The following is a 16,438-nucleotide window of genomic DNA, read 5'->3' as shown; positions in this document are numbered from 1 at the left end:
AGTAACTACCTGAGCAGAGAAAGAAGTCCCTCTGTGTGTGTCGTAGTCGTCCGCTCCACTGCGCTCACGTAGCGGTTACAGCTAATAATGTGGTAGTCGTGGAAGCGCAGCACCCACCCTCCAGTTTCCCCTCAGCTAAACATTGTTAGCACCGTTAGCACCGTTAGCCGCTTCTTAATTCCGTAGAGAAACCTTTAAGCTTTATTTTTGCGAAACTATGTAATTGGCTTTTATTTTCATTCTTAACCCCCGTCTTTAAAAGTCTTTTAAGTCTTCAAATTAAGAGATGAGGAATTATTTATTGTGAAAGAGGCTTCAGAGACACAACTCTGTTGAAGCCATTTTAGCAGCGCGCAGAGAAATCGCCTCACATTGTTTTACATCACCTGATCGGCCTTCACCGGGACCACCGATCAAACCATCCAGAACTAATGTTGGCCGATAACAAAGGAAGGGTGAACAATCAGACCACATTCGCCTATTCATTAACGCAATATTGCTATCTTGTCCAAGCGCCGCATTATCGCCACAGATATTGGTCAAATCAGAAGAACGTTTGTTGCACTAGTCGCTCCGCTTCCGACGGCAGCGTTGAGGACACGCCCCTCCGAAATCTGTGAGCGGCAACAGGACGGTGCACTGTTCACAGATCATCCAGAGGACGACGGCTCAAGCCTCCACATTGCCAAACATCTAACCTGTGGAGCTCGTAAGATAAACCTGGGGCTGTTTACATGTGGAGGATGGCTATCTAAGGAAGATCAATAAAGCACCACACTGACACCCAAACCCATCGACCAGTGTGGGTTTGATCCCAATGCGCGCTCTGAGTCACGCTGGGTGAGTGGGCCCAGCTCTTGGGTCACCCCTCATCTCTCATCCAATCTCTCGGTTTCACTCCTCGACCTAAAAAGAACACTCGCAGGTTGCCTCTATAGCGTGTCGCCTGATGAATTATTGAGGAGCTCCTCAAAGCTCTGATCTTGTCAGAGTAAAACCGATATAGCGCCTACAACATCCTGGGACTGATAAGTAGCTCGGAGGTATGCAAAGAGAGGGGGGGGGGGAAAGTGAGGTCGTGCTGAGGTAGAAGAGAGAGAGATACAATGATTTAATGAGCAGGGCTTGTTGTTTGAGAAAGAGATCTTGTGCATTATTCTCTAATTGTGTGTTACTGTGAACACCATTACTGTCCATAGATGGCTTTTCATGTATGCCACTGTTCATGCGAACATCAAAATGAGTCTTTTTCCCCGCTTCATGTTTCATCTCTTTCTATGTCTTGCCACTCTTGCGACTGAGGCTCATTAACAGCACTGGATGATCCAAACCTAAGCTTTAATTGGGTGATGTAATTAAGGCTCCCTAACAAAGTCAGAGTTTAATTAGCCTGGTGGGGAAAGGCGGGAATCGTTCATGGGAACTTCGCTCCGCTCACTCGCTCAATTTCGCATCCTCTCTCTCGCCTTCCTCTTCCTCCTCTCCCCATCTCTCTCTCTCTCTCGCCTCGGCTTCGAGTGCAAAGGAACGTGACACAAATCTCAATGAGGGCCGGTCCTCCCACATCGCGGCCCTTCCAGCTCTTTCTCGCTCATCTCTTCCTCGGGTCCTTTTCTTCCTTTCCTGCTTTGTCTATTTTGTGTCCACTCCGGCTGCTCCGCAATCATCGCCTGAGGGTCATCATTTAGCAGCAGGTCATTAGAAAAAAAAAAAACGCCCCGCTTAAATAAGAAAACAAGTTGCGTCCTCTGAATTGTGTGCTGTAGTACTATGGCTGCCGGTAAATACATCTGTAAAGCACATGGAGCTCCAGCGGCTTCCTACGCTGTCGGAAGGAGTTTATTGATCCCCGTGAATTCACAGCAGTCATATCTCGCTCGGCTTAATAGAAAATCCACAGCTGTGCTTAATATTTTTTCTCCTTCCTGAAGGCAGTTCAATAAGATGGAGCTGCATTCTCGCATGGAATTGAAAACACTGGTCCTGTCACACAATGACTACAGGCCGGTGTGTGCGCGGAGCCGTGATGGAGAAGGCGACATGTTTCGCGGACAATGTTGATTCTTCTCCCCTTGTCGTCTTTTTTTTTTTTTTCTTCTCGCAGAGGCTTATCCGACCCCGCTGGCTTTGCCTCGCCGGAGCTCTCGTGACATCTGGAAGGTGTGATACGGAGCACGTGCGCGCGCACGGGCACGTTTGTTGTTTCTCAGGAGAGGCGGCTGCAGAGACAAAACTTTACACCCACAGAGTGAGAGAGACAAGTGTCTGTCTGGTAAGGTGAGCATGTCTGCTGCTGTTTGTGTGGGCATAGAGAGAGAGAGAGAGAGAGATGCGTTTCTTCTCATGGGAGATTAAGCCTGGCCATAGCATCCAGTGAAAAACTCTCATTTCTGCTTTCGATAAGAAGGGAATTGAGTCTCTATTTCGGTCCCCACCACCTACAGAGAAAACCGCAGGAGAATGCTACACTCGAGTTTCTCAGCAGAGGTTCAGATCCGTTTCTCCTCGCATAAACATACCGATTGCTATAATCTCCTACCGTTTACAGTCCAACATATATTCTATTGGAACCACTAATCCCCCATTCCTGAAAAAAAAAAACTTCAGGGAAGTGAGGTGCTTTTCACAAACTAACACATTACGGTGTAACGCGGTGTAACTCTTTATTATCAGCCACGACAGCGACGCTGGTATTGTTTTTCTCCTGGTGAGTCACCGGGGGTGTCTTTTGTTAAACAGTGCGTAGGATCCACACTAAACGTTTGCGTACGTAGAAATTAGGAAATGTACATACGGCGAAAAAATATTCAGATTCATAAAACCTAACATACGCCTGCCAGTGAGCGATGGACCAGGCTCATATCACACGCCCACATTCAACCACAAATGATCAATGCAAAGCATGACCATGAATAACAATGAGCCTACTGAACAATGGTTCTTGGCCCGCATTACCATTATGTGTGGCAGAGTGCGTGGAGACTCCAGAGCTCTGATCTGCAATTCCTCAATGCTATTTGATGGTCACTTGGTTTTCGACAACCGATTTTCAACGGCAGAGTTTCCGTACATGAAGCTCACATTCTCTCGTCAAGTTCGCTTGTATAGATCACAAGGTTAGCGAGGGATGTGGCGTACACCTCTGTCAGACCCAGTTTTGTGCATACGCAGCGTTATTAATAAGACCTCGGGCGCTTATATGTCTGTCTCTGGACACTATGTCGCTGCGATAGCATCGCGACCGTGCTTAATTACAGAAGCTTCTGTAATAGGAAGATTGGATTCCCTAACTTTGAAACTTGAGTTAAGATAAGAGAAGCAGAAGGATATTATCTCTAATGAGGCCCCTTTATGTTGTATAATTCATGATGGATCCATTTTCAATTGTTATTTACACTCCTTTCCATTTTGTGAAAGCCTGAAATGAGCCCATTATAAACTATATATGCCCACGTTTGCTTTTTTCTTCTTTTTCACAGCAGCGTCTGCCCAGGACTGGTCTGGAGAACTCCAGGCATAAGATGTGCAAGAGGTGCTTATATGCTTTGAAAAGTGATAATGTGTGCAATTGAAGCATGCACACTTCTAGGGCATGATTTTCCGAAAGAGCCAAGTGTGATATGATTGAGGACACGGTGCTATTAAAAACCTATTTAGTTGTTAACTTATCTCCTGTCACTTGTTAAAGACGCGTCAAACAATCATTTCAAATTATTTTTAATGATAAATCTCTTACTTCTATCTTGAATCTAATAATAAAATGTTTGCCGTTTGAGTCGGTTGCGTGTTTTACTGAATGTGTGTGACTCATTATCTGCCCTGCGATCTATAATATGCAAATCAAGTGTGCATTTATGAACTTTATTTTAAAAGATTGCTTTTGCCCTAGGTGATATTACCGAGGTTCCAGAAGAACACTTTCTACTATTATAATTCCGAGAAGTTGGCACTGTAACAGCATGTATACTGGCAGTGTTTTAATCATTGAGGCGATTGTTGTTTTCATCCCACCCACACCAGTCATTTAAATCTGTGATGCCATTCAACAACAGAAATCTTGTCAGACACGATCTTTCAGGATGAAATGTCATTAAATGTGGATCTGCATATTCTATTTTGTCTCCTAAATTGCTGGGAGTCATCTGAATCACACTGCTTCACTGTACGTGGTTCTTGGCAGCTTTCAAGTACAGGCAACCTAATAGAGCTAGAAACCACAGAGACAGGGAGTAAAACACATGGCCTTTAACTTCTGCCTCCTGTCATGGTGTCAGAACGTCGCTTGACCCCGCTGTTCACGCTGACGGCGCCTCGGCCACCGGGCCTGCCGGGCTGCAGCTGTGTGCTGCGCAGAACAAGCTGCGTTCCCACGTCGGAACTGTCCGGCCTCGTTAAAAAAAAATCGGGGCAGGAGATCGGTGCAACGGCTGGGTAAATGCCAGATACCACCTTTTGGCTGAGCAATTAATGGAGCACGGTGCTGCTGACCGCCTGCTGCTTTGAAAACCAATAAGAAAAGCGGGACGGAGGGTTTCACATCTGGCCAATCAGAGCTGCATACAGAGGGCTCGGCAGTCACAAAGTGTCACGTAAACGTGGAGTAAAGGAGATAGCAGTAGTCGAGCTGAGTCTACCTTTGTTTCTAGGCTGCACTTTGTTTTTGGACACCAAGTATTATGAAGACAGAACTCCCTGAGTTGACTCACCATTTCCAGGCTCACACTCCTCCAAATCTTCGTCATCGCTTGGACACTCAGCTGATGCTACCAAGAGGTCATCCGCATTCTGGAAGAACGGAGACAGAAAGCAGAGAAGAGTCAGGACACATTCGACACAGAACATCTAAGAGGGTTAGGAGTCTCTGGCTCACACACAAGCTAGTGCAACCAGGAGAGGCAAACTTTAAAAAAATAAAAGCTATAGGTTAAAAATCTGTCTTTGGTTACGACAGAAGAATCTTTTGTTGAGCAATATAAGTGCTTGATGAGTAGTAGTATTAATTAAGCATAAAGTATACCGCCATATGCATACAATCTGACTAAAAAGAAGTGAACTTTTGATGCATATCAGAACAGTCGGATCTGCAAATGCATTTATCACAATCCATAAATGCATATGCAAATCCAATCTGAGCCACTGTCTGCATGTAAAGTAGGAGTTAAAAATCAATAGGGTTTTTGAGAATTTATACAGCATCACAAAACCTAATATTCTGTATTCATATTTTCTTAAACCCCTAGAATTTATGTAAGCAGAGACGTGAAGTGAAAGGGAAACAAGGAATCTGTCGTTTTTGGCCCGGTCCGTCCACCTAACTGCATGACTCACTCAGACGACCTCCTTCTCCTCCCCCCCCCCCCCCCCCCCCCCCCAGCCATACTGCGTTTTCCCGTTATTGATCCACGGCCTGGGCGGAATCAGTTATCAATTACATTGTGTCATTAGATCCAAACAACCTGCAACATCAGCATGCGGTTTAATTTATTAAATACAAAATTCTCACCAGGCGCACCAACGCGGTGCACTGACACACGTTGCCCGGAGAGCGCAAGGACGAACCTCCAAACTCCAGTTTGACCTCGTCACAACTTTTCTCATCAGTTTCCAAGTCGAATCCACGAGGAGGCAACTTAAAATCCGCCTCGCATCCATCCAGACGAATCGGAGAGAGATCACAAACACCTGGGAGTGCTCCAGACTTTAGACAGCAGCAGCAAGAGCGTAGCGTGTGATCTTAGTTTTATAACACCGAGCGAGACAACTGATGAATCCAACTGTTTCACGGAAACCCACAGTATCAAGGGGTGAAGGGGGTAGAAAAATCAGACCCCACACACACACACATCAAAAGGTTGATCTTTTATTCTAAGCATCAAAGCACATTATTCGACTACGATCAAAGCTGCAGCGTGGCGTGTAGCTCAGAGCTTTTGGAGAAATAGAAATTTGGGTTTCCGCTCACTTGCTTTCCGCCACCCTGGCCTGTCTCTGCTGTGTCTTGGCGGGTGCTGGGGATATTCATTAGAGCTCCATAGTTCCTGTTGGCTTTGCCCATCGCTGTATTTATAATGCTATTACTATGTTTGCTCTTGCACAAAAGTACACCACAGGCTCTATAGGATGGATTATTAACTACCCTAAGGACCGCATATATATGTGCGTGTGTGTCTGTCTTCCTCCTGCCCTAACTGGTGCAGGGTTAGAGGTTAATTTCTAAATGTACTCAGCAGATCAGTGATTGCTGGTGTAAAGCTGTAGTCTATAGTATTCAAATGCTGGTCTGAGCCGTAACTACAAATTCAAATTCATTTCTCTTCTTCAAAGGCATTGCTGAGTGGCCCCTCAAGATATTCTACACTAGCTTTAAGATGTATTTATGTAGTTTCACATCTTGCCAATAGAATATGATACACAGCTCAAATAACTATCAGTGAATTATCCATTTCCTACCTGGAATACATAGTGTATTTTTAAACGCTGATTTCTTTGTCATATTATTTTCATTATAGAAACATTGTTTCTAAATAAATTCTACAGTTTGAAGATTAACTTTCAATATTAGGTGGATCGGTACTAAATAATTAAGTAAAATTATTACTGAATAAAGAAAGACTGACTGAGTTTCACCAAACATACCTACAGCCAGACTACACCGAGTTCCTGAGAAGCCACATTAACAGCGACTATGTAAAGCAGCGCCTAAATAAAGGCTCGTGTCTGCGGTATTCAAAGCCACTGCAATGTGGGATTTCAAATTTTAAATCTAAATTGCTTCCAGACCTCTGAATCACTGTCCACCTCTCAGATTTTTTTTTTCCAGGGATTTAAATAGGTCTTGTGTTTGTCTCACTGATGTATATTTCTTCAATTTTAAAAACAATAGAGCTTTGAGGGCAGGATTAAGTATAGGGACAACATCTTCCTTTGCAATAAGAAGTGACAAAAGATACCCATAAATAACCCATAAAAATGGTACGTATGAGATTGATGTAGCCAAAAACAAGTGTTACACTGCTGACCAACTGTGACAAACTAACATGAAGACTACTAACATGAAGACTGCTAACATGAAGACTACTAACATGAACACTACTAACATAAAGACTACTAACATGAAGACTACTAACATGAAGACCACTAACATGAACACTACTAACATAAAGACTACTAACATGAAGACTACTAACATGAAGACTACTAACATGAAGACTGTTAACATGAAGACTACTAACATGAAGACTACTAACATGAAGACTACTAACATGAACACTACTAACAAAGACTACTAACATGAACGCTAACATGAAGACTACTAACATGAAGACTACTAACATGAACACTACTAACATGAACACTACTAACAAAGACTACTAACATGAACGCTAACATGAAGACTACTAACATGAAGACTACTAACATAAAGACTACTAACATGAATGCTAACATGAAGACTAACATGAAGACCACTAACATGAAGACTACTAACATGAACGCTAACATGAAGACTACTAACATGAACACTACTAACATAAAGACTACTAACATGAACACTACTAACATAAAGACTACTAACATGAAGACTACTAACATGAAGACTACTAACATAAACACTACTAACATAAAGACTACTAACATGAAGACTACTAACATGAAGACTACTAACATGAAGACTGCTAACATGAACACTACTAACAAAGACTACTAACATGAACGCTAACATGAAGACTACTAACATGAAGACTACTAACATGAACACTACTAACAAAGACTACTAACATGAACGCTAACATGAAGACTACTAACATGAAGACTACTAACATAAAGACTACTAACATGAACGCTAACATGAAGACTACTAACAAAGACTACTAACATGAACACTACTAACATGAAGACTACTAACATAAAGACTACTAACATGAACACTACTAACATAAAGACTACTAACATGAAGACTACTAACATGAAGACTACTAACATGAACACTACTAACATAAAGACTACTAACATGAAGACTACTAACATGAAGACTACTAACATGAAGACTGCTAACATGAAGACTACTAACATGAAGACTGCTAACATGAACACTACTAACAAAGACTACTAACATGAACGCTAACATGAAGACTACTAACATGAAGACTACTAACATGAACACTACTAACAAAGACTACTAACATGAACACTAACATGAAGACTACTAACATGAACACTACTAACATGAACACTACTAACAAAGACTACTAACATGAAGACTACTAACATGAAGACTACTAACATGAAGACTACTAACATAAAGACTACTAACATGAACGCTAACATGAAGACTACTAACAAAGACTACTAACATGAACACTACTAACATGAAGACTACTAACAAAGACTACTAACATGAACACTACTAACATGAAGACTGCTAACATGAGGACTACTAACATAAAGACTACTAACATGAACACTACTAACATAAAGACTACTAACATGAACACTACTAACATGAACACTAACATAAAGACTACTAACATGAAGACTACTAACATGAACACTAACATGAAGACTACTAACATGAAGACTACTAACATGAACACTACTAACATGAAGACTACTAACATGAACACTACTAACATGAAGACTACTAACATGAACACTAACATGAAGACTACTAACATAAAGACTACCAACATGAAGACTACTAACATGAACACTACTAACATGAAGACTACTAACATGAACACTAACATGAAGACTACTAACATGAAGACTACTAACAAAGACTACTAACATGAAGACTACTAACATGAACACTACTAACATAAAGACTACTGACATGAAGACTACTAACATGAGGACTACTAACATAAAGACTACTAACATGAAGACTACTAACATGAAGACTAACATGAACACTAACATAAAGACTACTAACATGAACACTACTAACATGAACACTAACATGAAGACTACTAACATGAACACTACTAACATGAACACTACGGCGGTGCACTCAGGGACAAAAAATGGTGCCATAGTTATTAAATTCATCCAAAATTAACCAAGAATCTGAAAATAATTTGATTTATTCTGAAGTTAATAGCGTAATCTTTAGTTTCCGATCACTGTTAGCAGTGCACGTAATTGAATTTTAAGCTTGGTGATTGGATGTTTCTTGCCAAAACGCACCTTGGGCCGTAGTTACCGTCTACCCTTAAGCTTTATAAAAGTTCTACATATCGGAGTTTTCATTAAATGTGTAAAGACCTACAAATTTTAACATATAATCAGTTAGAATTTAACCACTTCTGGAACTTTGCACACCTCTTAATTTTGATAGAAACTTTAATGGAAAATGGCCATTTACAATTCTGTGCTTGAGTGTAGCACAACACTTTGTTCATCTACTGTAAACTATGAAAGTATCTATCTAGCTTTAGTTGAGTTAGAGTTGTATAAGAGAGTTTTGTACTGAAATTGAGTGAGAAAAGTGAGAAAAAAACTTGTTTTCTCTCCTTTGTTCATGAACAGGTGATAAGGAAAAATTACAAAAAATGTTTTTCATCTGTGAAACGGATGAGAAAAAAAGTTTTAGCAGGATCATTTATATAATAATTTATTTTTTTTCACCTGTAAAAACGCTTCTCCGTGTCTGTTCAGCTACAATACACACCGCCGCTCATGCTAACTACCCATTTTTCTTCTATTTATCTTAAACTGCTGTCGCTCCCATGAATATAAAGACAAACGACAACACTCACTGTGCACCACAGGCTTTTTCCCAATGCAGACATACCAGGCGGGGGTTGTTCAGAAGAGCAAATATCAAAGATTTCAGATACTGTCTGCTGCCTAACAGCTATTGAAAATCATCGTACAGTAATTGTCAGTTGTTCATGATTTTTTGCTTAATTTTTCTTGACTGCAACTGTGTAGTTTTAGACGAACAGTTATCATTTTCCCTTTTATTTTCTCTCTTATGTCGAGGGGGAGCAGATGAAATTGACAGGCCTTCAACACCGCCTTGCAAATCAGAACAAATACCTGAATAAAAACGAGTCAGTCACACTGAATGATACGAATGATCAGGATTATTTTAGACATCTATACACCCTGATGATGCTTTTGTGCGCACAGCAAAACATCTTTGATCATTAAAGCATGTGGATGAGCGACTCATTGGTAATGTCTACTCACTCTCAAGCGCACACCTTTAATGCCATTTTGGGCGGTGACACTATGTTCTTCTAGGTACATAATAAAAAAAAAGTAGAAGATGGTACAATATGTGTACACTAGCTGAAAAATAGATTCTTAGCAATAAAAAGCACTCTAAAAGGTGGGACTCTGCTTTTTTTATGACCCAACATAAACATTAGTCAGCGAACGCAGCACACATTAAGGCTTGTAACAACAGCGAAGCAGACAACACTCAAGAGTCTTTTGCTATACTAAAATGGTTGCAGATAATTTATCGAACAAGGCCGTCTACGGCTGCCAAGTTCACATCACAGGCCGCCGCTACAAAAGCTCGTTACATGCTGAACATGGAAGAATATTTCCGCCAAGATGTCTGGAGGCCAGAGATACCATATTGAACTGAATGGATGGCTACATATGACATCTTAGAGTCAGGTTCCACTGATCTCATGTTTAGAGAGAAGATGCAGAAACACTGAACCACAGACCCTTCATCTAAATAAGTCATGCCAACTGGGCATGCAGGAGACAGTGTCGTCTGTAAAGAAGCTTTGACCGACCTTCGAGTCCGAAAACATCACTTGCTTGTAATTACATGGCAGCCACGACCGAAAGAACGTGCTCGGGTGAACATTTAAGAACCTTCATGCTTGTTTTGTCAGCCGTCATCAGAGAGCACTGCTTTGATGGGGCTTCGCTGACGGACTTTTTCTATTCAAGAAGAAGGAAAACAACAAATAAGTAGAATTTAATGCAAAACCAACATTCCCATTTTCTTAGAACTTGGTGTTTGCAACACAAAGTGGCATGAATTGATGATAAAGGGACAAAGAGTGAGCCGGTCTAAATATATTCTGAATCTGCTGAGCGCAGATGTTAGGGATGAGCGTGAGTGGCTTGCTGACTGATCTCAGATAAGCTTCCGTGGACATGAACAGCGCTAATGACAACTACTGAGTGAGGGAAATGCGCTGGTAACTGGACCCTTGCCTTTGTGTTTCCTTTTTGTTGGACAGTTGAAGTTTAAAGTATGTAGTGGCTGGCTTTTTTTTTTTATGCAGTAACAGTACAAAGTTATTCAACAACATAGAAATAGCTGACATAATGTACATACGGCGTAAAGCTTGCATCTCTTTCAGTAATCTTATTTGCATAACTTACTTTAAAATGCTGTGCAGCAAGGTCTTTTCGCACATCGCACAGCTTGTAGATAATGATACTGGTCGTGAACTAGAGCATGCCACCCCCCCCCCACCCCCCACCCCCCCTTACTAGACCACATGGAGCCTGTTATTGTAGGTATTACTGTTTTTTTACGAGAGTAGTGGGTCTGGATGACCAACTTCTTCCATCCTCCAGTATGTGGGCAACAGCACTTCCCTACTGTTTCCTAATTGTTACTTACCATGATGGCGGCGGCTACCTTTAGCGCATGGGGATAATCATCACACCATAAATCATAGCCTTTCGCATGCGTGTGCAGGAGAGTCATGAATATAAGTTCATGGCACCCAGACTTGTTGTGCTGTTGTTGCTGCAGGATTTCCTTTTCATAACATTCCTCCCCATCCTCCAGCCTTTTTTGAGCTGCCCTGATGTGCTGTAATTTCCAGCAGCCTCCCACGTTTAGTCAGCCATATCTTCTTAGAGCAAGTCAAAATTGCAGTGTTGATTGGTCTAATAGGGCTCGCCACACAAAGCTGTTATGTGACTCCCTTTCAGGCGGAGGGCTGTTTGTACATCTCAGTGTGTCTAAAAGAGGGAGGCTCACACAAAACGCTGCGCCGAGGACGTGACTGCTTGACCCGTTTCTTTCGAAATGTGCAGCGCTTCAGCACTTTTAGAGAGAACTGAGGTTTTTCTTTAGAAAAGCCAATTAAAAAGTAACTGCACCAAAATATCTGTGACTCAAAACGACAGCCTTCCTTCAGCTACGGTTGCTCACCTGCGTAACACTGTCCCTCATGGTGGGCGAGCGCTGTTTGCGGGTGGTGGTTGTGGCCATGGTGGTGGTTGTCTCCATGATTGTGGTGGACATATCAGCCAGCGGGGTGGTGGAGGTGGTGTCTGTAGTGAGCACCGAGGGCACGTCACCCACCAGCCGCAGGTTGCCCTGGGTCTGGACATTGGGGTCGCCCTCGGCCGCCAGTTTGAGCACCTGCAGGCCGTTGTAGTACAGGCCTGAGATCTGGCCCTGGAAGTGGCGGCCCTTCTCTCCACCGCCACCGATTTTGATGAACGCCTGGCTGTTGAAGATGGTCAATTGACGACCTGATATGCGAGAGAAAAGGAAGACGAAGAAATGACAAAGAAGAGAGAGGAAGTGGGGGTAAGAGAAGAAGAGAAACCATGGGAAGAGGGGAAAGCGAAAGAGAGAAAGGGCAAAGAATACTAATCAGTCATGGTCACTGGGTTAGCTCTCACGTGGAACACAGAGTAACACACAGGCACAGAGGCGGGGAGACAGGGGAGATAGAGGGACTGTTTCAATCACATGGGATTTCCTGGGCAACACTTTAGGGAGATTGGACCCTGGTTTGCTGGCGGTGCAGCCATTATGGAGCTGGGCACGTGCTACTTTCTCAGAAAAGGCAGCCTGAAGCTGGCAGTCAAATAAATTGCAGGGGCAGTTGCGGCTTGACCCTGAGACTCGAGGTTCATAGTGAAATGCATCTAATTTGCCCCGAGATGGAATATATTAGAACAATGCTGGGCCTGTGTCATTGACCTCCAATGCACCTGAGCTGCACAATGATAAAGTACCTCTGCCAGCAGAAGAAAAAAAAAAAACTGTCGCCCCGCTCTGCCATCCAGAGGACGAAAATAAGATCCTCATTGGAAGGAAATGTTTAATTCAGCAGGGGCTCTCCCTCTCTGTGGTCATTACCATTCATCTGGATGGATGGATGGATGAAGGGAGGGTAGGGCCGACCATTTAACCAGGGTCCAATACTAATGTGTTACCAGGACTTGTGGTGACGGGGTGGAGTGCATGGGGGCGGTCTAACAGGTGTAGTTTTTCTGCCTGCATTTTCTCCAGCTGATGGTTTTGTTTATACTTTTTCCTCCCCATTTTGCATCCCATCCCTCCATGGGGACATCCCACCACGCCACTTGGACTGATGCAACCTTTGCCCCCTATTATGAGTCATGTCATGAGGATATGAGGGAAGATGGAGAGTGGTGGGAGGGGGATTGTGGGAAGGATGTGGGTTTAAAACCAGACAATATGAGGTAATTACTTAGAGGAGAAGCCAAAGAGCTTTTATGGATAAATCAATCAGTGTAAGGAAAGAGGGAGGGCGATTGTTTGTGAGAGGGATACTACACTAATGTGTGCATCTCAGAGCAAAATATAGACTTTCTAGGGATGGCATGTTTCAGACCTCTGAAATGAGAGACCCCTCCGGCGGCCTGGTCTCCTAAAAATTACACTCCCATACAATGAAACGTCATTGTCAATTACCTTTCGTATTGACGTATGACGAATATAATCAATCAAAGTCTATGTAGGGAGGAGGTCAGGGTGTATCATTTCAAATATGAGACTTTCATCTAGGAGACTGATGTTTGTGTCCTATGTAAAACCCAAACTAACAATTCAATTTTTCTTTTTCTAAACTTAGTAGAAGTAGGTTTTTTTTTTGCCTAAAGCTAAACAGATTCTAAACACTATAAAATTAAACTTTTTTGTTTTAGTGAGTATTAAACACATCTGTGATTTGCAGACACGTACGATGTCAACATTTCATTTTAGCCTGATGGGAGTGTATTTGCCTGTAAGCAGATTTGTTGCTTTTTACCCAAGTATGAAAAACTACAGCTGCTCCTGAGTAGGCATGTCCGCACATTTGCACCTCATCTACGCGTCTTTTCCTGAAACTGGCTTCTTTGTGTGTAATTGGGTTTAATGACGACGAATGAATCCTTTACAAATCTTTTGAATGTTGCTATTGTTCTCTCTGTGGGATTGCAAGCCGGCGAGGACAGTCTTCTACTCATCAACACGGAGACACTAGGGAAAAGGCCGGGGTCCCATTTGTTTTCAATTAAGAGAGCTGAAAGGGTACTTCATCACTGTAATTATGATTCACTATCAGTCTATATGGGAGCCCTTGTTCTGACATATGTGTAACACCCAGTTGGGTGAGACTAGCAGACACATAATGTCTATTGATGCATGTGTGTGGGCGCAAAACCACGTTTACTATATGCGGATCTGTAAGTTTTGCACACAAGTGCTGGAGAGATGCATCTATTCCACTGAGACGGGCCATTACATGTGTCATCCCATTATCAGATCATTAGGCCCGTCAGGGGCCCGCTCCCGTCCCCTAACTTCATAATGATGAGACTTAATGTCTGGCATATGCACCGTTGACATAATGGCTGAGTCTCACTCTATTATCTCATCACTAAGCATGTTTGGTGTGGGAATGGTAATGAGGATAAAAGGAATGGGAGCGGGCTGGGTGGGACAGATTCAAAGTCAAATTGTGGACATCAGCGAGGAGAATACAGGAGAACAAACATGCTGGTGTACATACACAGAGAACCTTGAAACATCACACATTGAAATGCACATTAACAGTCTCACTCCACCATATGGTTCCCCCCTGTATCAATCTTCCATCGTCCTTGACCAAAGGACGCATTCATACACACCCGCAGCCAAGAGGGTCTCTCATTTCAAGCAGCCCCACGCGGCCCCCGCTCTCCAGTAAAGGGTCATGGAACACTTCATCATCAATATTCCAGAATGCTTTCAGTCCTCTTGGTTTACCAAACACCTCATGTTTCTTCCCCGTGTGTGAGCGGCAACTCCGAGGGAGAAGATGATCCGTCCAGACGGGACAGTTTACTCCCGAGAAGTTATTGGCGTCACAGTTAGTCTTGGAGGCAGCGACACAGGCGTAAGTAAGCCATATTGACAAGCGGCTTATGATTATGATGCAGAGCAGTAGAGGGTTAGTTATACCTCTGAAAGTCGGTGCACATGCAAGTGTCTAAGAATCCGTTGGGTGACCTATTTAATTCTGTGTTACTTCAGCATGTGACGATGCGACAAAGTGCAGGGAGACGAGCCTCGAGCGCAGGAGACAGCCATTTGTGCGTTCATCCCATTTGAGACAGAGCGAAAAAGAAAGGTGCCCTCTAGGCTAGATGAGGGGAAATCAGCGTTTGTTTTTTGGGGGGCTGTCTGGTCGGGACGAGACTAACAGGGCCTGATGAAGTTATTGTTTCAGGGTCTGCCGGGTCAAATCAAAAGTGACATGTGGTTTTAGATCCAATTTGGGCGGCGGGCAGAAGCGGGGTGGGGTGGGGTGGGGGGGGTGGAAAAAAAGAAGCCTCTGCATGACAAGCAATCACAGCGCTTAATATGACAGAGCTGGATGTGGCGCTGCAGCAGAGGAAAGGGTGTGCGCGAGTATATAATAACTTATGAAATATGTCAGTGAAATGACCTTTACGTTTGTGATAGTTGGCCTTTTCAAGCAGTGTGTATTTGCCCAACTCTTAGTTACATATGCCTTTCACTCTGTGTGTTTGAATGCGTGTTTCGACAGCTCACTGTGTGTGTGTGTGTGTGTGTGTGTGTGTGTGTAGTAGACACAGCACAGCACACAGGGTTTGCATATTGATGAGGGTCTATTGTACCAGTTTTAGGGATTGGGTGGCTGCTGCCTCACATCTCTCCCCAGGGCTCTTAAGGTGACAGGCAAAAAATGGGCAGAGGCTTGGGATCGGGTGATTAAAAGATATTTAGGTCTTTGTGTATTCGACAGATAAGGACGAATAATACAAGTAGCAATTGCAAGGCTGTTCCGCATATTCAAACAACACTTAACAGCCATGCTAGCTGCTCTGAGCGGCTATACTCGACAATACTAACAGGCTGCTGATCAGCAGTTAAAATGTTTACTATGTTCACAATCTTAATTCAGTGTGTTAACCTGAAATTCTACTGCTATCATTCTAATAGTTGTTGAGGTATTTCGGTCTGGACCAAAATGGTGGACAGTCCTACAATGCCATCCATAGAGCTACGCCGTTAGCATGGCTAAAAAGACTGGTCACCCTGTAAAGCTGTGGACTGTTAGCACCAGAGGCTCAGTTTTAGCACTACTAGAGCCTCCCAAAAAAGCCTAAACACAAATTTGTCTGCTCCGGATGTTTGTGTTTCCTGCAAACAACTGCTAGCTGTCATTAGCTACCTGGCTACATGGCAGAGTAAATGAGCAGG

At 43.0% G+C, this 16,438-nt stretch overlaps 1 protein-coding gene across 16 annotated transcripts in view; it reads right to left on the bottom strand.

Moving 5' to 3' along the window:
- Positions 1-16,438, bottom strand: part of nrxn2b (neurexin 2b) — a 645,600-nt gene that overhangs the window by 7,796 nt on the left and 621,366 nt on the right. For all 16 annotated transcript variants that reach the window (XM_068713609.1, XM_068713607.1, XM_068713608.1 and 13 more), the window contains 2 exons: positions 12,140-12,465; positions 4,707-4,785 (listed from right to left, as the gene is read on the bottom strand). In XM_068713609.1, the coding sequence (XP_068569710.1) occupies positions 4,707-4,785; positions 12,140-12,465 (405 nt within the window). The remainder of the gene's footprint in view (positions 1-4,706; positions 4,786-12,139; positions 12,466-16,438) is intronic.

The sequence above is a fragment of the Cebidichthys violaceus genome, unplaced genomic scaffold, assembly GCF_023349555.1.
Source record: "Cebidichthys violaceus isolate CVI_PGR_0920_01 unplaced genomic scaffold, fCebVio1.0.p SCAF_19, whole genome shotgun sequence".
Lineage (NCBI taxonomy): Eukaryota > Metazoa > Chordata > Actinopteri > Perciformes > Stichaeidae > Cebidichthys > Cebidichthys violaceus.
This window is presented reverse-complemented; position numbering and strand designations above follow the sequence as displayed.